The 24,448-nt window shown below is 43.4% G+C and overlaps 1 protein-coding gene across 6 annotated transcripts in view; it reads left to right on the top strand.

Moving 5' to 3' along the window:
* Nucleotides 1–24,448, top strand: part of AP4M1 (adaptor related protein complex 4 subunit mu 1) — a 1,285,664-nt gene that overhangs the window by 792,249 nt on the left and 468,967 nt on the right. For all 6 annotated transcript variants that reach the window (XM_044077275.1, XM_044077274.1, XM_044077273.1 and 3 more), the window contains one exon: nt 2,589–2,680. In XM_044077275.1, the coding sequence (XP_043933210.1) occupies nt 2,589–2,680 (92 nt within the window). The remainder of the gene's footprint in view (nt 1–2,588; nt 2,681–24,448) is intronic.

The raw sequence follows: 24,448 nt of genomic DNA, 5'->3' as shown, positions 1-24,448 counted from the left end.
GATAAAAGAACTGAAAGTGGGATCTTTAGAAAAGGGTAGGAGCAAATTGCACAAAAACTGGAAATTATGGTAACGATGCATGCAAAATATTTTTTGATTAAGAAGTGAGGTTTGTGGGAAAGCAGAACTTGATCAATTTCAATAATATTGGACTGATGATAATTATACTAAAGAATATATGTGATGTATAATGTTTGTAACTGGGAACATGCTCGTTTTTTTTTAAAATGTACACTTATCTTTTTCTTAAGTGATAATTCACTAAAGGTATTAATGACTGAAAAAGACTGGAAGTTATGACAGAACTGCAGTTCACATGTCTCAGCTAAATTAATGGAATTGATGCTTTACAGTTTTTCCATTCAGTAATGTTACATTGTACCTGGTTTTCTTTCGATCCAGGGATCTAGTCTAATGTACTCCTGATTCTTCTACTCAGCTTCTGGGCTTTTTTCTGTCATTTAAATGTTTTCATTTGGAAAAATTGAAAAGATTTAATTGGCAAAGTCTCATTATGGGATTTGATATTGTCAGAAGAATGTGAAGCAGAGTTCCTTTTCCTGACTCATTCTTTTTATTTATTTATTTTTTCTAAACTTTATTTCTTCGTTTGCCTGTTATACTTCCTAAAATGTCTTTGAACCTCCAGGAAAAATGTTCTGAAAACAGCTGGGTAGATCTGCTTTAATCTCGCTACATCCATAGCCAGCCTTAGGTGTAGGCCAACTAGGCGGCTGCTTAGGGTGCCACTGTAGCACAGGTGCTTTTCCAGTATTTATTTATTTACTATTTTGTAGCAAAGAAATAGTGTCTTTAAAGATATGTTGAATAAATACAGGAAAAACTGAAAAGTAAGACAAACTGTGAGAAAAAAAAGAGAGAAAAAAGTAATCTGCATGGTGTAGGTAAACCAGGATGGGGGGCTTTGGATGGTGTGTGGGGTGAGCTGTGGAGCCCTTTTGCCTAGGTCACGAGTTGATCAAAGGCTGGCCCTGTTTACATCCTCTGACTGACCAGATAAACTTGCTACTCTTCTACGTGGTGTACTGTAAATAATCATTTTCCACAAACACTCTTGTACCATCAGTTTTTAATACGTTTACCTTTGGGTACAACTTTGTTAGGGGCAGTGGTATGAATGCAGCTTTACTAATACAGGTCTTGGTAGATTTCTCATGGTCAGAGCTGGAGCACACATGTTGTGCCCTTTCAGTTAACATTTTTTTATGGAATACCAGTTTAATTTCATAAGATTAATGCATTCTGTTCCTTCCAGTTTCTGTAGCACAGCAGAAAACTTTGGGTTTTCTGTGTGCTCTGTCATCTAATTCTATTTTTTTTTTTTAATAGGACTTCTTGAGAAGTCTCCTGTTTAGCCAGTCAGGGTGTGATAGGCAGTGCAGATGGTCAGATGACCCCTTCCCTCCAAAACAAAGATAAGTAAAGGCTAGTGCCTTGTTGAGGGGTTATGTTTTCAAACCCTGTATTTAATTTGATTGTTGAGTTGAAATAATTGCATTTGTTACATGGTTTATTGGCACTTTTGCCAGTTGCAAAGAAGTGCTATAGTTAACAGTACATATATTTTTTATCAGCTGTTGCATACTTCTCCATAATTTAAGAACACTCTAGAGCTTTAGACATTCCAAGACATCAGAGAGCAGGTTGATCCCAGAGTTGCTGTACAGTTTGGTCCCTGTTTGAATAATTTGCCCCATATTTGCTGTGATTAATCACATGACTTTATCAAGATGCATATAATCAGGACATTTCCAACACCTATGTTTAATTTCACACCCAAATATTACAAAAAAAAAAAAAAGCCATGTATTACAGAAGCATTGTTTTTACAGAGGGGATCAAGTACCTTTCAGCCTATATGGGGGTTCTGTTCCCCATACTCCATACCTGTAGATATACTAATGCCAACCTCTGCGAAAAGTTATTAAAAAAAAAATCATATTTTCCTCTTTTTCCGAATCCTGCAAACAAAAACCAATGCCTAGTTTCTGTGATAACCCAGTTTTGACATAGTAAGAATATGATTGACAAAAATTTCAGATCTTCTCAGCTGAGATTCTGTAGCACAACAGAAAGTTACACACTGTAAACAGTAGCGCTCCCATTTGTCCCACTAGTGTGGTGGAGTCTTTGTTTCTTTTACGTTACTAAACACTGTATTATGGTTAACAGATGAAACTGTAATTTTACTGTATGCAGTGATGCATGGTTTCTTAAAGTCTGGTTTACCATTTTTACTCAAATTAATGCATGGCCTGCTTTTCTCAGTTTTGCTCCTCAGTGGAGTTTTGGTTCTTGTTCCATGGATCCTCCAATAAACACAAAAAAATGCTTATTAAAGGAAGATTCCTAGACATGATGCTTGAGTATATAGTATGAGAGATGTTAGTGTTGAGCTGGTACTGTCAAATTGCTGTTGTGTATGCTTTAGATGCTTAGTTCAGTTTGTCACTTTTTAATTTCCTTGTGATTTCTTATGCCTATAATGTATACATTTTAAGGAGTGATGCCTGTGGCTTGTGTACATTTCCTTGATTTATGAGTTGCATTCTTCTGTATGTCTACAGCTGACGATAATGCATTACCAGCTGTCGGATGATCTTCCCTCAGTGCTGCCATTCCGACTGTTTCCAACTGTGGAGAAAGATTTAAATTCAAAGTAAGAGTCCAGCTTCTTTAACATAAATTTATATTCTACTTAAATGCTTTTCTGTTCAGTGACAAGAATGCTTTTACTGGATACTGCAGTTTCCTCCCACCTTCCAAAAATATTCTGTTAATTGGATACACGAAGGTTGCTCTTGTATGTGTACTTGTACTGTGCAGTTCCCTGACCAGAGGGCAGTTAGGATCAAGCTTGGGATATCACCTATATGCCAGGATACCCATAGTCTAGGTGGTAATACACACCTTCAAGTCACTGGGAAGAAGGGGTTCTAATAGACAGATCAGGTCTGTATTAGAACATCGAATGTTCTAAATAACGAACGCTCTAAAGAGTGAAAATGCAGGACCTCAAAGTGCTTTTTTTCGAGATCCCAGTACAGTGAAGATTGAAATATTTGCCCTTTCCTCACTGTAGTGCGATCTCGGAGTTGGAATATGTATTTAGCGAGAGGTGTGGGGGGCACAGCCCCCCCCCCACAAAAATGATTTTGAGGTCCTGCATTTTCGCTCTTTAGAGCATTCACTGTTTAGAACATTCAATGTTCTAATATAGACCCAACAGATCACACCTAATTGGCCTTTGTGGTCCAGATGATGGCTGAAAAAGTCCATGGACCAGCCTGCTTACCTGGCTAAGAAAAGCAAAAAGTTAACAAAATAAGCAAATAAGTGTAAAACTACCACAGAAGCACTGTGAGATTATAACAGCCATGACATATGAACTTAAGGATCCCAGAGGCAGATGTGCCAGGATAGATGATCCTGCTTTGGTAGGAATTTTTGGCTGAAGTAGGATTGAAGCTGCGCTCCACAAGCATCCAAAGCCTTTCTAATTTATGGTACAGCTTTGCCTCCATTTTGATGTGCAGTCAATGTGGACAACACTGGTGGTATATGCGTATGAAACAACACTGGTGGTATAGAGGGCTAAAGCCCTGATTGTGACCCAAATTACCTGAGCTTGAGTAGTAGCTCAGAAGGCTGATAGGACTATTAGGGGAGGATGGGTGTGCATATTCTTGGGGAAGGGGAGGGTAGGCTAGGTCATGGAATGCCACCATCCCTCAGAGGGGGAAAGCAGTGCAAATCTTGACTGGTGGCAGTTGCCTGTGTCACCAAGCTACTGCTTGATGGTACCCTTTGTAGTGAGTATATAGAGGCATGCCATTGAATGGGGAAAGTGTTGTGGGCTGATGTGGATCGCATGCCCCCCCCCCCCTTCAAGAGGTGGGGGTTAGGGCCAGTACAAAGTGTCCATCAAGGGGCAGGATGATTGACTGCTCCTCTGGAGGCCCCTTACTTTCATGGTTCTGGGAGGACTTCCACCAGAAGAGAACAGATGGGCTGTTAGGGTGAGGCATGAGAGGGTCAGAAGAGACCGTGTCAAATGATCCCAAAACATGTAGATAGTGTATCAAATGTACTAGTAAAAGTATGAAAATGGAAGAAATATCTTTTTAATGTTTAAAGGTAAACTGAAACCTTTATATTTTTTTATTTATAGGCATTAGAAGTTAGCTGTTGCACTTCTTAACTATGTGAAAGCACATATGGGAGAACTGGATGGGATTTTATTATTCTACTTGTAAATTGTGGTTGAGGGAAGAAGCTGACCAGTCTCTGAAAGGTAATGAGCATTTATATTTACTGCATTCATATTGTGCTATGTGTGCCTGCTGTTCATTTCTGGCGAGTCCATTTTACAAAAGAATAAAATGGCAACAGTTTCCCAGAGACTTGGTCATGCACAATAGCTAGGGAGCTGGTCAGTGTTCCAATCAGAGGACCAGATGGACATGGCACAGAAAGAAGGCCTGTAAGGTCAGTATCTACACTGGTTGTACATATAGCAGGTTCAATCCCAGAGTCATAACTAAGTCAGTTGGCATACTTGACAATCGCCAGAGTAGTGCACCCCCCCCCCCATCGACCCAAAATTGTGGTCTCAAGTTGAGAACCCAAAAAGTCCCTGCAACTGTAGAAGGAGCTTATACTAGCTCATATGCATACACACACATATATATATATATATATATATATATATATATATATATATATATACACACACACACACACACACATATATATATATATATATATATATATATATATATATGGATCTACCTGACTACGTCGAAATGGCAAAACAGCGAAAACGACTTCACCGACACCACATAATCGACAGTTCACAAACACGACACCTCATACATACACATAATTGACAGTTCACAAACACGACACCTCATACATACACATCATAACAACAAACAAAACAAATCCCCTATCCAAAACCCACACACACAACACAAGCACACCAAAATCCTTACAAACCAACAATAACCCATACATACACAACTATCTACAACCCTAACCCAAACCCTTACCCTAAGGTCCGTCACTATCACACACACCTAACCCGCGCCCTAACCCTAACTCACTTAACCCGCCCCTAACCCAAAAGCTATCACTACTGCACCCTTACCTAACCCGCGCCCTAACCCTAACTCACTTATCCCACCCCTACCCCTACAGACCGCCAACATCGCACACTTACCTTACTCGCACCCTTACCTAACCCGCGCCCTAACCCTAACTCACTTATCCCACCCCTATCCCTACACACAGTCAACATCGCACACTTACCTTACTTGCACCCTAACGTCCGTCACTACCGCAAACTTACACATCCTTTCCCCATCTCAGTGTTCTCAGCGTCGGTGTCTTCCTCCGTCGGTCTTCTGCCTTGTCGATCTTCTGGCGTTGGTGAAGTCGTTTTCGCTGTTTTGCCATTTCGACGTCAGGTAGATCCATATATAAATATATATATATATATATATATATATATATATATATATATATATACACACACACACACACACACACACACACACACATACATACAAACACAGACACACCAAACTGAACACATTCATTTAAGCAGCTGTGACTGCTTAAATGAATAGAGATGCTGCACTTGCACAAAATCAGCTACTCATGATTGCATTTCCTCACTGCTTGTACCTGAGGCAGCCACCCTTTTGCTCTACCCTAGCAGCAGTGCTAAGCATTCCCCAGTGCAAACATGGACAGATAAACCAAATCACACCCCATAGACTGGACAGGTATTCAAAGAGAGGGAAAAACACAAACAAGGAAAGGTGAAAAGTTTTAAAAAGTCCATAGAATAGCAATGGGCAGCTCTTCCTTGCACCTGGTGAATGAAATGGAACATGAACAGAGCTTCAGCCTTCAGGAAGAGGTGGGCAAAAACAATTGTTATAAGCACTGCAGCCTCTGTTGTCAGCACAAATGGTAAAAATGCTCACCAACTGCAGCAAGGGCAAAGACGTCAGTGTTCTTTTAGATGGGGCATCTAATCAAAGAGAAAGAAAATAAATTCCAGAGCCTTATATAACACCAAAAAAGGTCAGCAGCCAGCTGTTCCAGGCCTTAAAGAGTAGTGAAGATAGTCTATGAGCTGAATTTCAAGCTTCATGAAGTAACATGAGAAAAAGAGGACTTGTAAGAACAACTGTCAAGCTCTGATACATGAATGGTGGGATCAGAGAATCCCATATACAGTCGCAGGTAGAGCGAACACTTATACAGGTCGAAAAACATGTACATAGGAAGGAGAAGAATTTAAATAACTCAACAAAGAGCAACAGCTAGCTGTTCCAGATACTTGGGGAATGATTGCATACACCAGAAACTTGGATGTGGGCTTCAGGAAGTGAAGGTTAGAAAGCATATTTGCTCACTTCACATGCCATTGCAAATGACAGCAGTGTTCACCACCAAGGACAGAGAAGTCAGGGATTGTCTACAGGTAGGATGGGCAGGTGAAAAGGAGGAACACGGATCCATAAAAGAGACTATTTTAAATAGCCCAAAGAAGAGTAGCTATTTTGGATCATTTGAGAGAAGTGAACTGCACCAGGAGGTAAGTTGAGAGAAGTAAACTTCACCAGGAGGTAAGTTTCAGACTTCGGGAACAGAGGCTAGAAAAATAACTAGGAACAGCAACAGCTGTGTTTTGTTACACAAGTAACATGTGCTCTCATCAGCACCAGCAATGATATTCCATTAGCACAGAAGACAGGGCCATCCCATCAGTGCAGAAATTAATTACTTGTGCTACGAAACTGATAGTTTTAAGGAAAAAGGTGGAAGGAAAGGAATTAATGAGAAATAGTACGTAGGTTCATAGATAGTTACTAGGCTTGCAGTCTGGAGACCATTGATGAGCCTAGCCCAAATTCCTAGTTGCCCCCAACCACTGTCTGGTTAAATGATTTATTCAAAGTCACATGGTAGGGAAACGAGGGCTGAGGAAATCAAACCCATACCACAGGAACTATAGCTCACAGCATTAACCCTCCCTACCAACTGCCGAATAGAGTTTATGTACTGAGGATATGAAGCAAAGGTCTGGCTGAGAGCTGTGGGATGGAGGATGTGGCTTATGTTGGTGTCTGTGGAACGTCAACAGGCAATTGTGAGAGTTAAGGCACTTAGTAACAGAGCTGATGGGAGGACATGCTAGAAAGGAAGAGGAATATAATGGGTGGAGGATAGCAGAAAAAATAAGTAGAAGAGGATGCATTGGCAGCAGTAGCATTTCATGATAGTTTGAGGGGAAGTAGAAAAAATGAGGGAATGGGTACAGGGCAGGAGGGGAGAAGAAAAGTGGAATGAGGAGTTGAGATGTTATAGTAGAAGGGGATGTTATGTTATGGGCATGAGAAGACCAAGGATATAGGTACAGACCTGTAAGGGGAGGAGCTGAGGAAAAGAAAAGTACAGGTAGTGGTGGGAAAGGTAAGAAGGAACAGAGCAGAGACAGACATAGAGGAATGAAAAAAAAAAGATTGGAATAGGGAAATGAGAAAATATTAGAAATTAGAAGAATTAGTATTGCAGGTCAGTAGCTAGCAGGCCACTTCTGAAGAAGTGTGCAACTCTATTAGTGGGCAGAATCTATTGCTTGGGAAGGAGTTATTTGGAACATTTTAGGAGGGCACAGCAAGAGCGTAGTTAAACATGGAAATGGCTACTACAATGATTTTACATAGAAGATGCCATGTAGTCACAAAGATTGAAGGTTGTCAAAAAATTCTGGCTTTGTCCCTCACCTTGTGGCCCATGTGGGGCAACGGTGTTGTCTGAAGAGACTGCAGAGAGAACAGCTGAAAGGACTAGTTAAGTTTTGTTAAAATATTTAAACAACTATGCAGTAATATATAAAAATACCAGATAAAATGCAATAAGTAGAGTAAAGGAAAACAAATGCAAACGCATTAAAAAAGCTGTAAATAAAATGAAGTAATCTTGCATTCAAAGTAGTTGACTGACTGTTAGAATAGAATAGCTGGCAAGCCAAATGAAGAGATCTGAAGCAGGAATAAATGGCCAGATATTAAATATGTAGTCACATATTGAAATCTGATACAGTATCTGCCATGGATACAATTATAGAAGTACTATACACGTAAACCTCAGCGCTGAAAGGGAGCAGTAATTCTGAGTACTGTTACCATGTTACTGCCATTCTAAACAAGTGGGCAGAACATCATGAAGGAGAGGGATATTCGGTAAGTATAATCTTCAGGGAACAGAAATTGCAGTGTGGAAAGGTAGAAAAGCTATATCAGTATATCCACCCTATCATGCATTTGTGGAATGGGACTATTAAGTTTTAAAAAAATAAGCATTTGTAGTACTGCAGGGACGTCAAACTGCAAAAGACATCAGTGTAATGTATTTTTTTTTCTTTTTAGTACTCCATTAAGAAGGCATGAGACAGATGGAGCCATACATGGGGGGGGGGGGGGTGTTATGTGCTACAGACTAACTGCAACAAACATCCAGAACTGATGGTTGGTTTGTCTGATTCTGCCATTGTATATGTGTGTGTATATATATATATATATATATATATATATATATATATATATATATATATATAAATAACGTATGCATTAAAAATATAATTTATTGATGCAGTATTTATAGAAAAATAGCTGAATGGAGAAAGGAAAATTTGGGGTGTGAAGTCAGACTGTGACAGATTGAATGTCTAAATACTTAGAAGATTCATAAGGTGCAGGTATCCCGCTGGTATAGTGGTTGGAATCCTGCCTGCATTATTGGTTACCCAAATTGAATAACAACACTGCTAGAAGGAGATAGATGAATGCTCCATGAGACATGTGGCAATTATTTTTTGGATGTGTCACCTCTCTTTTGGTTGGATGATGGAGGGAAAGAGAGGAGGAGGAGGAGGGCTAGTTTCTGTAAGCCTGTAAATGGGAGACACTTGGCAAAGACATGAGTACTATTAATTGTCTGTAATTGCGCCGTGTGTTGTTGATGTGCATACACTAGTACCACTGCTTGTCTCACTTATACTGCAGAAATTTTGACTTGATGTGCCATAAAAGGAGGAATTGGCCATTTAATTAGCGAGTCCCCTGCAGTCTTTTTCTTTGTTTAACCTCTTCTCCTTTACTTCCATTGACTACACATAAAACGTTATGAAGGAAGTTGAGAGGTAGACGTGCACCTATGGTGAGATGTATTCAGCGGACAGTGACACTGGGCAATAGGCCTGTGACGCCCGTGTTCTTGCCCAGCAGTCAAGGAGCCTTAATCCTCACCACTAACACCATTGAAAGGGCATCCACATAGGGGAGGATGACAAATATACACACAGTAAAGTACAATTTCCCATAAGAGCACACAGAGATCACAGTCAGTCTGGGGCTGGTTTCTCCCTTTTTCTCCAAATCCCCAGTAAAACTCCTCACATCCCAGCTATAGGGTCCAGATCTCAGCCTAGTGGGCAAGCTAAAACTTCCAGCACCCTCTCTGTCCAACCAGTGCTTCATGTCCCTGCCCAAGTAGCTGACACACACACACACACACACACACACACACACACACGCGCACACACTGAGATAAGAGTTATATACAACCACACAGACACTCCTGGGGAAGGCTGGCACAAGGTTCTGCAGCTGTGCCCCTTTTACCCAGACTATGCAGTAGAAATCAGTGCCACCACCCACTAATATTTATCAGCTACCAAAAGGCCCTTATGAAAGGGTGTCCAATTATAATGTGCAGTATTATTATCCAAATGGTAAGTGCAACTGAACATTCAAGGCTTGTTTGGAGTGGCTTTGTACAGTACCACTATATATATGCAATGTTATCTCTACACAAAAAGTACAGTTTTGTACCTACCATAAATGTAGATGTTCGAGGATCCACATTGCTGCAGTCCTAACTATTGGGTAGTCCGCTGTCCAGTCGGCCCGAATACCAAAGTATATGGCTGACGTCGGTCAGGGCGCATTAGACTGACGTCAGTACGTCAGGGTACTAATGCGCATGACCGACGTCATATCCTCAGTCTTTTCTTGCCCCAGATGTCAGAAGACCCTAAAAAGACAAGGCCAAGACCAAAAACACCAAACATACCTGCACCAAAAATATGTACAATATATACAAAGGTACCAGCATATAATCTCACCTACAGAACCACCCCTAAACACAGAGGGGCAGGAGGGAGGGTAAATTGGACTGCAGCAATGTGGATCCTCGAACATCTACATTTATGGTAGGTACAAAACTGTACTATGTTCTTCATTCCACATTGCTGCAGTCCTAACTATTGGGTAGAATCCCAAAGCAGAGGTAAGGGAGGCTGGCAAATCATAAGGAAGCAGGAGCTGATAACATGCCTTGCAAAATAGCTGTGGCAAAACCAGCCCTAGACTTAGAGTAGAGAGGAAGGTGGTAATGCTTAGAGAAAGTATGCACTGAACTCCAAGTAGCTGCCTCCAAAATATCCTTAGTTGCCACCCCCCTTAGAAATGCTGTTGAAGTGGCAGTAGCCCTAGTGGAATGAGGCCTAATCCCAGCTGGAATCTCCTTGCCATGATGGGAATAACAAAATGCAATGCAAAACCCAATCCACCTAGAAATAGTTTGTTTTGACACAGGCTTGCCCTGCGAACTCAAAGCAAAAGAAACAAACAACTGCTGAGACTGCCTAAAATCCTTAGTCCTGCTTAAATAATAACGCAATTGCCTGTGTACATCCAAGGTGTGCAAAATCTTTTCCCCTTTATTTTGGGGATCTGCATAAAAAGTAGGCAAATGAATAGTTTGGTTTAAAGCCACACTAGAAACCACTTTAGGCATAAAGGAAGGATTAGTACGTAATGATACCCTATCCTTATGAAAAATCAAAAAAGGCTCAACCGCCATAAGGGCCTGCAACTCAGAAACCCTTCTAGCAGAAGTAATGGCCAACAAAAAAGCAGTCTTCCATGACAAGTATTTCAGTTCAGCAGTAGCCAGGCTCAAAAGGTTGTAGAGTAAGTTTCTCCAACACAAAATTGAGGTCCCAAGCAGGAGTAGGAGCTCTACGTGGGGGTCTTATATTCTTTGCCCCTCTAAGAAATTGCTTGAACAAAGGATGTGAAAACAATGGTGGGTCACAATCATAGTGAGCTGAAATTGCTGCAGCATGAATCTTAATAGAAGAGAAAGACAAACCTTTGTCCAATAACTCAGTAAGATATTGAAGAGCCACACTCAAATTAGGCTCAGAAATCTCCAAATTCTTTGCTGCAGTCCAAAATAAAAATCTCTTCCATTTTTCTGCGTACACTTTCCTTGTACTAGGTCTTCTGGCTTCCATAATTACATTTAAAACTTGTTGAGGAAGCTGAGACCTGCTGTCTTTCAAAACAGAATATGCCAGGCTGTTAGATGAAGAGAGTGAAGCTTGACATTGAGCAGATGACCGTCCCTCTGAGACAACAGGTGTGGAATCAAGGGTAAAGGCCAAGGAGGCTTCCTTACCAGACTCCTCAGTAATGGGTACCAGTGCTGCCGAGGCCAATCTGGAGCTATTAAAATCATCCTTGGCTTGTCTTGTCTGACCTTTAGAAGCACCTTTGGAAGAAGAGGCAGAGGTGGAAAAGCATACACATGAAGATTTTTCCAACTGAAAGAAAGAGCATCCACTTTCCAAGCTGTGTGATGACATCCCTTCGTGCAAAACTTTGGCAGCTGGTGGTTTAGTGGAGAAGCGAACAGATCTATGTCTGGAGTTCCCCATGACACTGTAAATTTCTGAAATACATGAAGATCCAGTTTCCACTCGTGGGGATCCATGATTTGTCTGCTTAACACATCTGCTAAGGAGTTCTGTGCTCCCGGCAGAAACCTTGCCTGAAGAGTTAGTTGCAAACTGAGCGCAGTCTCCCATAAAATCATTGCTTGTCTGCACAATGGGTAAGAATGTGTTCCCCCTTGTTTGTTGATGTACCACATGACAGTTGTGTTGTCTGTTAGAATCAACACCTGCCCTGGAAGAAGTAACTCCTTGAAAGCAATTAATGCAAACTGGACTGCTAACATCTCTTTCATGTTGATATGTAGATGCTGTAGTCTGGCAGGCCACTTGTCTTGTATCCACTTTCCATTTAGATGAGCTCCCCAAGCAATATCTGAGGCATCTGTCGTTAGAATCTGACTTGCCTCTGGCCGGGTCACAGAGAGTCCCTTGTTTAGGTGACATTCCTGAGCCCACCACAAAAATTCCTTTTGAATGCAAGGTATTATTTGAATGACAGTGTCCAAATCCTGGCAGTGCTGTGTCCACAGATTTTTGAGATACCATTGTAGCTTCCTCATATGCAGTTTGGCATTGGGAAGCACCAGAATACAAGATGCCATGAACCCTAAGGCTTGAAGGACTGTCCTTGCAGTCAGCCCGGACTGAAGAGATAGTTGATGGAAGTAACTGGAAAGATTCTTTTGTTTGTCCGGGGTTAAAAAGGCCATCTGGGCTGCTGTATTCAGTCTCACACCCAGAAAGCACATGTCTTGAGAGGGTACTAGACTGGACTTTATTTCGTTCACAGAATACCCTAGGCATCTTAGCACTGCTATGACATAATCCAGATGCTGTAGAAGGTCTTCCTTTTCTTGAGCCAGAATCAGGCAGTCGTCCAAGTAAGGATAGATTTGAAATCCTTTTAGCCTGAAGTAAGCTATCACTGGAGCCAGAACCTTTGTGAATACTCTGGGCGCAGTAGATAAGCCAAAGGGCAATGCAGAGAACTGATAATGAGAATTTCCAGCTCGAAAACGCAGATACTTCCTGCAACTTAGCCTTATAGGCACATGAAGGTAAGCTTCCTTGAGATCTAAAGTTACCATCCAGTGATCTTTGCCCAGCAGAGGTAAAAGCTGTTGTAACGTCAACATTTTGAACTTGGGAATGTCCAGATAAGTGTTGAGGATAGATAAATCCAGAATTGGTCTCCACGTGTTCCCCTTCTTTGGTACTAGGAACAGGCGAGAATAAAATCCTAGGCCCCTTTCTGGCACAGGAACTGACTGAATGGCTCCTATTTGGAGCAACAGAGAAATTTGCTTGTGAGCCTCTGTTCTTTGTAGAGGAGGAATGTCTGGCATGCCTTTGAAAGGAGGCAAGGTATGGAAATAAAACCTGTAACCGTGGTGAATGATATCCAGAACCCATCTGTCTTGGGTAATTAAATCCCAATTTTCTTTGAAAAGAGACAGCCTTCCTCCCAGAGGTGCTGCCAGGCGAGAATGTACTGGCAGCTGAAAAGGCAGGTCATTGGGTCTGCTTACGAAAGGACTGACCCCTGCCCTCACCAGAAGTCTGAGCAGGTGAACTCCCTGACCTAGGCCTAAAAGAACCTTGAGCTCTGCCCCTACCACGTCTAGACCTACCCCTAGACTGGGAATCATAAAAAGGATAAGTCCACCCCTTAGTAGGCCAATTTCTACTAAACTTCGGAGGCTGCACCTGCAAAAAATCTTTAACAGTTTGCATAGACTTAGCCTTGTCCTCCATTTTCTTTAAAACTGCTTCAACAGGCGAACCAAACAACACATCAGACTGTAAAGGAGCATCCAAAATCCTTGTCTTAACATGCTCAGCTAAGTTCTGATCTCTCAACCAGGCGTGCCTACGAAGAACAGAACCAGTGGCAGCCACCCTCGAGGCGGCCTGCACAGCATCAAAACCACACTGCAAGGAATGTTTACCCACCTGTTCAGACACATGAACTAAATCCTGCAACTCTTTACACTCAATACCTTCTGCCAGAGCATCCACCTTAGATTTCAATTGTGAAAGGAGGTAATTCTGATATTTTAACATGTGAAACTGACAATTCAATGCCCTCATGGCTAAAGTGGAAGAAGTATACACTTTCTTTCCCCATCTATCCAAAGCCCTTGCCTCTTTATCAGGAGGAACAGGATTTTTAACCACAGAAGCCTTCACACCTTTAGGCCCCTGAGAGACAGTTTCGGGTCTGCCCTAGGACTCTTAAAAAGATACTTATGAGCTTCAGGCACCCTATAGTACCCATCCGGTTTAACTGGTGCAGGAGGCAAAGAATCAGGATTCAGGGAAGCCTCTGCAAAACATCTTCCACCACATTTAGAACCGGAGGTATAGCTAAAGGCCTATGCTGGGGTAAAAACAAGAATTCCCTAAGCCTCTTCCTGGAATCAGAGAAATCTTGCCCTTCCCATTTAAAATGCTCCCTCATGGAATGCAGAGTCTCTGAAAATGAAAAATCCTCAGGAGGAGAAGCTGAAGGAGTAGAATCATCCACATCAGAATCAGAATAAGGAGGAAACTCCTGCAAGTCTTCAGCCGAAGACTCAGAAGCCTCCGAACAGTGCTCAAAACTCTCAAACTCAGGTTCCACCCTAGGCCTCTTATCAGGAGGGGGCATAGAACCTCTAATCATAGTAATCAAATCCTTTGCCATTTTAAGCATATGTATCTTAGGCAAAGACCCTGAAGCACTAGGAGAAACCCCCACTGAAGCTACACTAGGCCTGCCTCTCAAAGAAGCCTTGGAAACAGAGGGGGAGGCTCTAACCACCTTAGGAAGAGAGGGAAGAACAGCCACCTTAGAAGCCCCCTCAGCCTGGCCTACTTCCTGAGAGGATACATCCTGTAACAATAAAGTCTCTCCCTGAGACTCCAAAGAAACACCTGGCAGAACCTCCGGCTCCACTGAGCCTTCTAAAGAACCGGCGTCAGGGACCGTCGGTTCTTCCACTCTAGGCTTTGCTGCTTTATCCTTGCGCTTTTTGCCCGAAGCGGGCGGAACATCCGGCGGCATCTTATAATTACAACGCTTCCCAAAACTAACCTGGCACAGTCTAACCTTCTCTTAATAGTGCGTTTGTTAAATCTAGCACAAGAGCGGCATCCAACAACGTCGTGCTCAGGCCCTAAACAAGGTATACACAAAGTATGGTAATCCCTATGAGGTATCTGTTTCCCACAAGAAATACAGTTATTCACTTTTTCTGACATCCGGTTAAATACTGAGGCAAGAAAAAACCAAAATATTCCCCAACGCGGTACTTAGCCAACTTTGATTCGGTCTGAAACTCTGACTTCAGAAACTTTCAGAACGCCAACCTGCACTCGCAAAATTGCTTCTGCATCGGACCATGCGGCAAAAAAGACTGAGGATATGACGTCGGTCATGCGCATTAGTACCCTGACGTACTGACGTCAGTCTAATGCGCCCTGACCGACGTCAGCCATATACTTTGGTATTCGGGCCGACTGGACAGCGGACTACCCAATAGTTAGGACTGCAGCAATGTGGAATGAAGAACATCAGCCATGGTTGAAAGGTTTAAAAATATTTAATAATAAAAACACAAGACAATACTTCTTACTACACAGTGCTAGTCAAGAGTTCAGAGATCACAGGAAAATGCTCAAAATAATACAGTAGAATAGTCTAATCTTCATATTTTCTAGCTATATCTAAGAGAAAACACAGTTTTAAAGTAAACTTACATATAGAGCAAAGCAGTGCTGGTGACGTTGGATGTTCTGAAGACAAATGCTAAATGCCCTCTGATTCTCTCTCCTTAAATTGATAACAAAGTGCTGCTTCACATTACATCATTCTTAATAATTTTGTGGTTTTTCCAGGCGAACAGAAACTCGGGAGTTTAATAGCCCATTTGATCATGCAGCTGGGCAAGAAGCCAGAGCAATAAAATAAATTATACATGTAAATTCTAGCCATTAACTCTGACCTCAAAACAATAGGCAGAATGCCTTTATCTAGACATCTCGGCTCCAAGTTTTGCATTCAAACAATTACACAATGCTTGACTTATCAGCTTTCCTACAGCAGAGTGCACTGTTACATTTTTGAAGTTCAACATTTAACAGCATTGTCTTCTATTTAAGAGAACAAGCCTGTTGCTTATATTAATATTTACAAATGACAGAATTATCTACAAAATTCTATCTGACTAGGCTGGCAGCCTTCACCCATCTTCACAGGGCCCTTAAAAGTGGTGGTGGAAACTTGAGTGTCAAACTCTGAGGTTCATGTGCAATTGCTAGCCTAGCCACTCACTGACAGAGTCTTAAGGAAAGTCAATCAGTGGGCCATTCTAGTCAACTAGTGAAGAGTTTAGTGGCATAGACGTATAAATGCTACAGAAAAAATGATGGGAACAAAATCTTGCGAGAAGAAAGCACTTCTATCACTTGGGTTCTCATTTTCATGAGCACAAGTTAAATTGTGAGCACAGGTCGCTAGTGTGGCAGAAAGCAGATCTTCACTGTACCAGGCTAGAGAGCAGAAATTATTCCTGTCAATAATGGATTTTGTTCTTTATTTTAATTTACTAGCATTTGTGTAATTCTTTCAGTATATGATAGTGATATGGATGCCTTCCATAAATATAATTGATTTATTTGTGGTAACTGAGCACAGGCTAAGTGCTCCCCACCCACCCATGCAAATAAGACAGTTGAGTGCAGTGTTGTATAGCATTACAAAGGTCGACTGAAGGTAGCTGAATGTTCTTCTTCACAAAATCTTACAGAGGAGGTAATGGTGGCAGGTGCTGATAGAAAAGAGTAGGTAGTAAAGTTCTGGGGCTGAGGATGTGGAACATAAAGGGGAAAAATAAGCCAAAGGCAAAACAGAAATACACACAGAGGCAGAGAAGTAAGTGTAAAATAGAAAGAAAGGAAAGGCAAATATTCTAGAATGTGAAGAAGACTTAGACCAGGAACAAAGTAAATTAGTATAGCAGTGGCATAGTGGAGAGCATTTCTGCAATTCTTGTTAAGTCCCACAGTTGTATTTGGTCCACCAATAAAATGCAGCAGCAGAAAGATTACCTTATTCTGTTATTGCTAGACCTTGTAAGCACTAAAATTGTACACTTTTTATGCAGCTAAAAGCCATAGGAGGCTTACCAGTAGTTCCTGTAGATGAAGCGGCGGTGCATTTTAGTGTCTATGTAACCAGAAGCTACACAGTGATGAGGGAAAGGAGTGATTATCAGTACAGAATAAGTGTAATTTGGACAGGGAAAGGGCTTCCCCTGTTGTGTAACAAGAAAGTAAGATAAGGGTAAGGAAACTAGTAGATATGTTTAAAAGAGTTAAGGTGCATCCAAGTTGGAGTGGGGTTAAAGAAGCTAATTGAGGATGGAAGAGGAAGTAGGACCTGAAGAGGTGGGCACAGAGTGAAGGATGTGTAGTTATAGTGTGAGTTAGGAGCCATGGAGTGGAGGTATATAGTTTGTTGGGGGCAAGTATGCTTGGATAAGCAGATACAAGAGTTGAGTATTTTGTAGAAGTAAACAGGACAACTGGAGTGTTGGTGGAAATTATAGTCGTAAAGCAGGGAAAGACTTCAGTAGGGGTAGTGGTGGTAGATTGATGAACCGTAGCTGGGGGGAGCAGGTAAATAAAGGGACACAGTGGGAGGTGGCAGAAGAAAAGGGATGAGGATATGAAGAGGGACCTGGTTCCAAGCAATAGCAGGAATTAGTGGGAATTAGGAGTGAAGCAGGAGATGGAACCAGTAGAGAGAGAAACTTTGTAAAGGTAGGTTGTGGGGAAATAAAAAAATGTTCAGTGGGATGTAGGAGGGCCAGCATAAGAGTTGAGACAGGAACACCAGACTTTAGTCCATGTATGAAGGGAAGGTGTGAGACTGGACAACCTGGTAGTTGGAGAGATCCTGGTGATGGGGGGCCCCATACAACAAGAAGGCTGACGTTACTATAGACAAAGTTTGATAGAGCCTGAAGCTAAAAGGTGCAGCCCATGTTGTGACCAGAGTGATGGCTAAGGTTAACTCATATGTTGTGGTCTATGTGAGAAATAAATTATGTGAGAGTGTTCAATCTCGCCTTTGTTCTTACACATGGGTTCGGAGCCGATCCTCGGCTCCGTGTCGGCCGCCTGCAAGCTCTGCATCGAGAAGAAGCTCGAGATCACCTAATACCCACAATCCCCCTCTGCCTTTACCTCAGATCTAGTTTGCCGCTGCAGCGTTCGCATCACTGGGTCGAGCTCGAGCACCTCAGATAAGATTTAGAATTTTATTCTTGTTTTTTCTCTGGTACTTTAGTGTTATAGCTGTTTAATAATATTTTGTGTGAGTGTGGTAAGGTATAAGGGAATCTCGGTTCCGTTAAAGTTATAAAACTTAGTCAGAGTTCTCTTCGGGGCCTACACCCCTTATTGGATTTGACAACCGGATTGACTTCACTACTGGATTTGACAATTTTACCGGACTTGACTCTTTTTCTGGATTTGACTATCTTTCTACTTACTTTGACATGTCTGAAAAGGCCAAATCAGGGTTCAAGCGTTGCCAATGTGGGCAAAAAATGTCAGTAACTGACAACCATAGTTCCTGTGTCTACTGTCTTGGCCCTCTCCATCTGCAAGAAGACTGCTCTATTTGTCATTCTTTCAGTGGGAGGGTCATGACAGATAGGCGCAGGAAACTAATGGACAGGGGTTTATTAAAACCTTCCTTTCAGGAGGCTCTGGATGCTTCTGACCAGGCATCCAAGTCCTCGAAGGAATCGAAGACGTCGGAGCCCAAGTCATCGGCTCCGAGCTCTTGACTAAAGTTAGATCACCGGTTCCACAGACTTGGGGCCGAGTGTTCAACTGTTGTCAGTTTCGAGCCTCGAGTCTTGGAACCGGTGATGGAGCTCCCTCCCTCGACACTATTGAGGTCGGCTCCGTCTTCGGTTCCTTCGACCCGTTCTTCTAAGCTCTCTGATATCGATGTGGACCGTGTGGTGCAGAAGTTATTGGAACATTCGGCCCTATCCAAGCTTATTTCGGTTTCCACCCAGTTGGTGTCGAAACTTGAAGGCCTCCCATTATCTCCATCCATTCCTCCTCCGAGACCTGTCCAGTCTTTGGAGCCGGAAGAGGTTGATCTACTGATTGTGGAGCCCTCGGGGCCAGAACCGTCCTTTTCTCGGTCTGCTCCTTTCACCTCTACTCCGTCAGATCTGGTACCGGAGTCTCGGAGCTGACGATCTGTCCTTGGTTCCGGGGCCGAGAGTCGAACCGACGTTTCGGTTCCGACTCTTCCCCTCGGGGCCTCTGCGCGGATCGATTCGGCTCCGTCCTCGGGGTCGATGCCTTCGGTGCCTGTCTCGGGGATTCTTCCCATTTCTTCGGAACCGGGAGATTCTTCGACTCGGGACCCGGGGGCCTTCGATCTCATGAGGAAGGTATTGTCTACCCAGACAACCACATCAGGAGAAGCAGCCTCTCCTCCCCATAAAGGACCGTTATCTTCCTCTGCACCAACGGCCACATCCAAGCGTCGAGCACCGGTGTCTCAGCCACCCCTGGAGGGTGCCCCCTCTTCCTCAGAGGCTTCTTCGGATGCTCCCCCCGAAGAGGTTCCTAGGAAAAGATTGTGTAAGAGGAGACACTTAGATTCTCCACAAGAATCTTTAACATCCGATACTGACTTGGATGAGTCAGAAGGGTCCCCAAAGTCACCTTCAGAAGATGTCTCCTTTTCTGACATCTTGGAGATTCTGAAGCAGAGAGGTGATTGGCAGTCCCTCCCCCCTTCTGAGGATGAGTCAGTCTTGCTGAAGGCATTTGGTGCTCGCCCTTCCTCCTCCTGGGTCACTCCGCCCTTTGATGAGTTAATGGAGTTGATTGCTCGAAGGCGTGGAGACACCTGACAGTGGAACCGGTCCCTAGGAAGCCTAATAAGTACATCACTGCACCCCAAGACAAGGCTTACCTCACTAAAGGAGTTCCAGTGGACGCCATGGTGGTGGCAGCAGCCACGAAAAAGGAGATGTCGGAGTCTTCCTCATCTGTCCATCCGCTTAACAGAGATTCTAGGACTATGGACAGATACGGGAAGCGCATTTTTAGTTCAGCTGCTTTTTCTATGCGGTCCCTGAACTATTTGACTCATTTTACACGCTTACAGAGGGATCTAGTCAAAGAGTTGGGAGATACCCTCCAGGGTACTACAGATGCTGCGGTCTCAGAGAAAGTTTTGGCACATCTAAATACCCTTACATCCATTGTTAACTCATCCATGAGGCTGATATCATACGCAGCCGAAGGATCGAGTAGGGCAGCGGCTGCAGCGATTGCTCTTCGTAGGCAATCCTGGATGCGCGTATGTGCATTCTTGGAAGCCTTCAAGTCTTCCTTTACTAACGCCCCATTTGATGGTGCCACACTTTTTGGCCCTAGAGTAAAGGAGACCCTTACCGGTGTGAACAGGAGGAAAGACTCTGTCTGCTGTCGAGTCCGTTTTCCACCCTTCCAGACCGTACCCCAAAGGGCAACGTGGTGGGAAAATGTGGTTTAAAACCCCAAGGATCTTTCCCAGGCACACAGGGTGATGCCCCTCTAGAGGCAGAGGAGGGGCAGAGGTGGAAGACGCCGCCCTGGCGGCAGAGGGGTCCAAAACCAAGGTGACAGGGATACCCCCTGGTAAACCTTTCCAGCACTCCTGAGAGGAGGCCCGACTGTCCTGCTCTGGAGGCAGTCGGGTCGCTTAGCTTTATACCCTCAGGCCTGGCAAAACATTACTACAGACAACTGGGTAAAAGCGTTGTTACCAGAGGTTACAAAATACCATTCCTATCCACCCCATTCCAAAGAAAAAACTCCCAGATGTACCACCCCATCTGCGAGACCCAGCAGCTATAGAAATTTCAAAGCTGCTAGAAAAAAGAGTCATCCAACCAGTCCCAGCGGACAAAATAGGATTCGGGACTTACTCAAGGTTCTTTTTAGTTCCAAAGAAGACAGGGGACTGGAGGCCGATTCTGGACCTAAGCAACCTCAACACCTTTGTCAGGAAGGAAAAGTTCCGAATGGTCACGCTTCAATCGATCCTTCCATTCCTACAGAAGGACGACTGGATGTGCTCAATAGATCTGAAGGACGCATACTACCACATCAAAATGGCCAGGGCATCCAGGGATCACTTGCGCTTCCGGCTGGGAGCCAGTCACTACCAGTTTCGGGCCCTGCCCTTTGGTCTGACCTCAGCCCCCAGGGTTTTCACCAAATGCATGGCAGTGGTAGCGTCTCATCTGAGGTGCCTAGGATTCCAGGTGTTTCCGTATCTGGACGACTGGCTCCTGTCTGCCACCACCAGGCGTCAACTGATACAGGCCAGGGATTACACCCTACAACTTTGTATTCACCTCGGAATTTCCGTAAATTTCGAAAAATCTTTACTACAGCCATCACAGCATATCTTATTCATAGGAGCGGAATTAGATACGCATCATTTGGTTCTAAGGCTTCCTACAGAAAGGATAGTCGCACTTCAAAACAACATTTCTCTCCTTCTGTCGTCCAAAAAATCACCGGCAAAGCTGGTTCTGAAGGTCTTGGGTCTCATGGCAGCTTCTCTCATTGCGATACCATTGGGAAGACTGCACATGAGAGTTCTACAATGGCTGCTGTTTGCGCAATGGTCATTCCAACAGCTACCTCTGACACACGAAATTCTGATAACAAACACATGCAAATCACACCTAACTTGGTGGCTTCAGACTTGCAACCTTTCCAGCGGAAGACCATTTGTGCTACCCACACCGTCAGCGACGATAACCACGGACGCTTCCCTGATAGGGTGGGGGGGCATCTTTCAGGGACAGACAGTCCAAGGCGAATGGACCAATCTGGAGTACAATCTGCACATCAATGTTCTGGAGTTGAGGGCAGTGTTTTAGCGTTGCAACACTTTGCTCCCCTTCTTCCTCTAGGGACTATTGCAGTTCAGACAGACAACATGTCCGTAGTCTGGTACATAAACAAGCAAGGGGGAACCAGGTCTTATCAACTATGCAGAGAGGCCATGAGAATTTGGCAATGGGCGGAGTCCATGGGTCGCTTTCTGATCATAGCGCACATCCCGGGGTCATCCAACGTCATAGCCGACAGGCTGAGCAGAGCAATACTGTTGCCTCACGGTGGTCCCTCAAACAGTCAATTGCGAACATGATATTTCGCAAGTGGGGCCAGCCTTTCTGCGATCTGTTTGCGTCTCCAATGAACGCCAAATGCAGGAGCTACTTTGCCCTATTACCTCCTCCAGGGGAAGTCCCCAGGGACGCGCTGGTGCACGATTGGCCCCCGGGTCTCTTGTATGCTTTTCCTCCTTTTCCCCTGATTGCAAAGTTTCTGCAGAAAGCCAACAACCTTCAGAGGACGATAATCCTCATTGCCCCATTCTGGCCTCGTCAGATTTGGTTCCCCTTTCTATTGCATCACGCATTCGGGACCTTGGATGCTGGACCCAGAGCCAGATCTACTGACTCACTCGTCAGGAGTTCCTCACCCATCTCTCGAATCACTCCATCTAGCAGCTTGGCTGCTCCGCTTTCTAGCCAGGTCTGATTCCCTTACACCGGCGGTTCAGAATATTTTAGTGGCTTCTCATAAAGCTTCCACTACAAAGACCTACACTAGTAAATGGAAATGTTTCGTCTTCTGGGCTAATTCACATCATTTGGACCCTGTTATAGCTCCGTTGAACAAGATCTTGGAGTTTTTGACAGAATTGTTTCATGAAGGAGCTTCTCCTGCTACTTTAAGAGTGCAGTTGGCTGCCATTTCTAACTTTCATGTGGAAGAATGTGGTGCGCCTATTATGGCTCACAGACTTTGTAAAGCTTTTTTAAAAGGATCTTTTCATATCAGACCACCAGTTAGAATTCCTACATCACCGTGGAATTTGAACCTCTTACTTTCTAAATTGATGTTGCCCCCTTTGAACCAGCCTCAATCTGCCCATTGAAATTTTTATCGTGGAAAACTCTATTCCTGGTGGCCATTACATCCGCTAGGCGAGTGTCTGAGCTTCAAGCTCTTTCTATTAAACACCCTTATTTAATTTTCCACTCTGACAGAGTATCCCTTCGCACTAACCCATCCTTTCTCCCCAAAGTTTGCTCTACTAATAATATTAATCAGTCCATTGAATTACCCACCTTCTTCAAAAATCACTCTAATAAATTAGAGTATATGTTGCACAAATTGGATGTCCATAGGCAACTCAGATTTTATTTGGATAGAACAAAAGATCACAGGAAATCTGATCAACTGTTTGTAGCCTTTGCTGACAGCAGAAAGGGTGTAGCAGTTACGAAACGAACTCTTTCCAAATGGCTAACTGATTGTATCACATACGTTTATGAGGCTTCTAATCAAACATTATCGGTCAAACCTAAAGGACATTCTACGAGATCAGTGTCTACATCCTTAGCTCACGCAGCTCGCTTACCATTAGACACGATTTGTGCGGCTGCTCCTTGGGCTAAACCACATACTTTTATCTCTCATTACAAAGTGGACAGGGTTTCTAGGGATAGGACAACCTTTGGTTCCACTGTGCTCAAGAACGTTCTCCCGTGAGTTCCTCAGGATCATGGAGCTAGGGACGCTACCCATGTGTAAGAACAAAGGCGAGATTGAACACTCTCACATATAGAAGTTATGTCCTTACCATAACGTTCCATGTGGAGTGTTCATCTTGCCTTTGTTCTTACACTCCCACCCTTAGGAAGAACGTTCAATTTGGTGCCTGGTCTGGAGTATTCTCCTTCTGCAGTTGCATTAGTTGTATTGTATGATACACTTGTGTATATATATATATATATATATATATATATATATATGTATATAGATGATCCTATCATTAGGTAAAGTTTTGGTATGTGTGTGTGCTCTCTATGGCTGGTTTGCTTGCAAACTAGATCTGAGGTAAAGGCAGAGGGGGATTGTGGGTATTAGGTGATCTCGAGCTTCTTCTCGATGCAGAGCTTGCAGGCGGCCGACACGGAGCCGAGGATCGGCTCCGAACCCATGTGTAAGAACAAAGGCGAGATGAACACTCCACATGGAACGTTATGGTAAGGACATAACTTCTATTTTTGGCAGAAGGGTCCTTGGAAGACTCAGGAAGATGGACCAGGGCATGTAGGATGGAGATACAAGGGCCCTATCCTTTGTACAGCTATTGCTAGCCGTCAGTATTTCTAGGAAATATGGACTAGATCAGCAATCCGCATATAGTTCAGGGACTTTTTGAAAGAGCAAGGTTTTATTGCACTGGAAGATTTAGGAAGAACTTGGGAAGATTAGGGATTATAATGAAGAGAGAGAGAGAGACTATATCTTTGCTCACAGAGTACATCATTGTGATAAAGGCTCTGCAGAGTTACTTCAGAATAGATCATTGCCCTTTCTATCCCATTTTAAAAGTAAGTGTCCAGAACAGCAAACTGAAAGAGAGGGTGAGAACAGAGCTGGATAAGAGAGGGGCAAGTTGCATAAATGGTATATGTGTGGGGAGTGACAGCGCCGGTTAAACAAGGT

The sequence above is a fragment of the Protopterus annectens genome, chromosome 7.part0 (assembly GCF_019279795.1).
Source record: "Protopterus annectens isolate FY-2018-M chromosome 7.part0, PAN1.0, whole genome shotgun sequence".
Lineage (NCBI taxonomy): Eukaryota > Metazoa > Chordata > Ceratodontiformes > Protopteridae > Protopterus > Protopterus annectens.
This window is presented reverse-complemented; position numbering and strand designations above follow the sequence as displayed.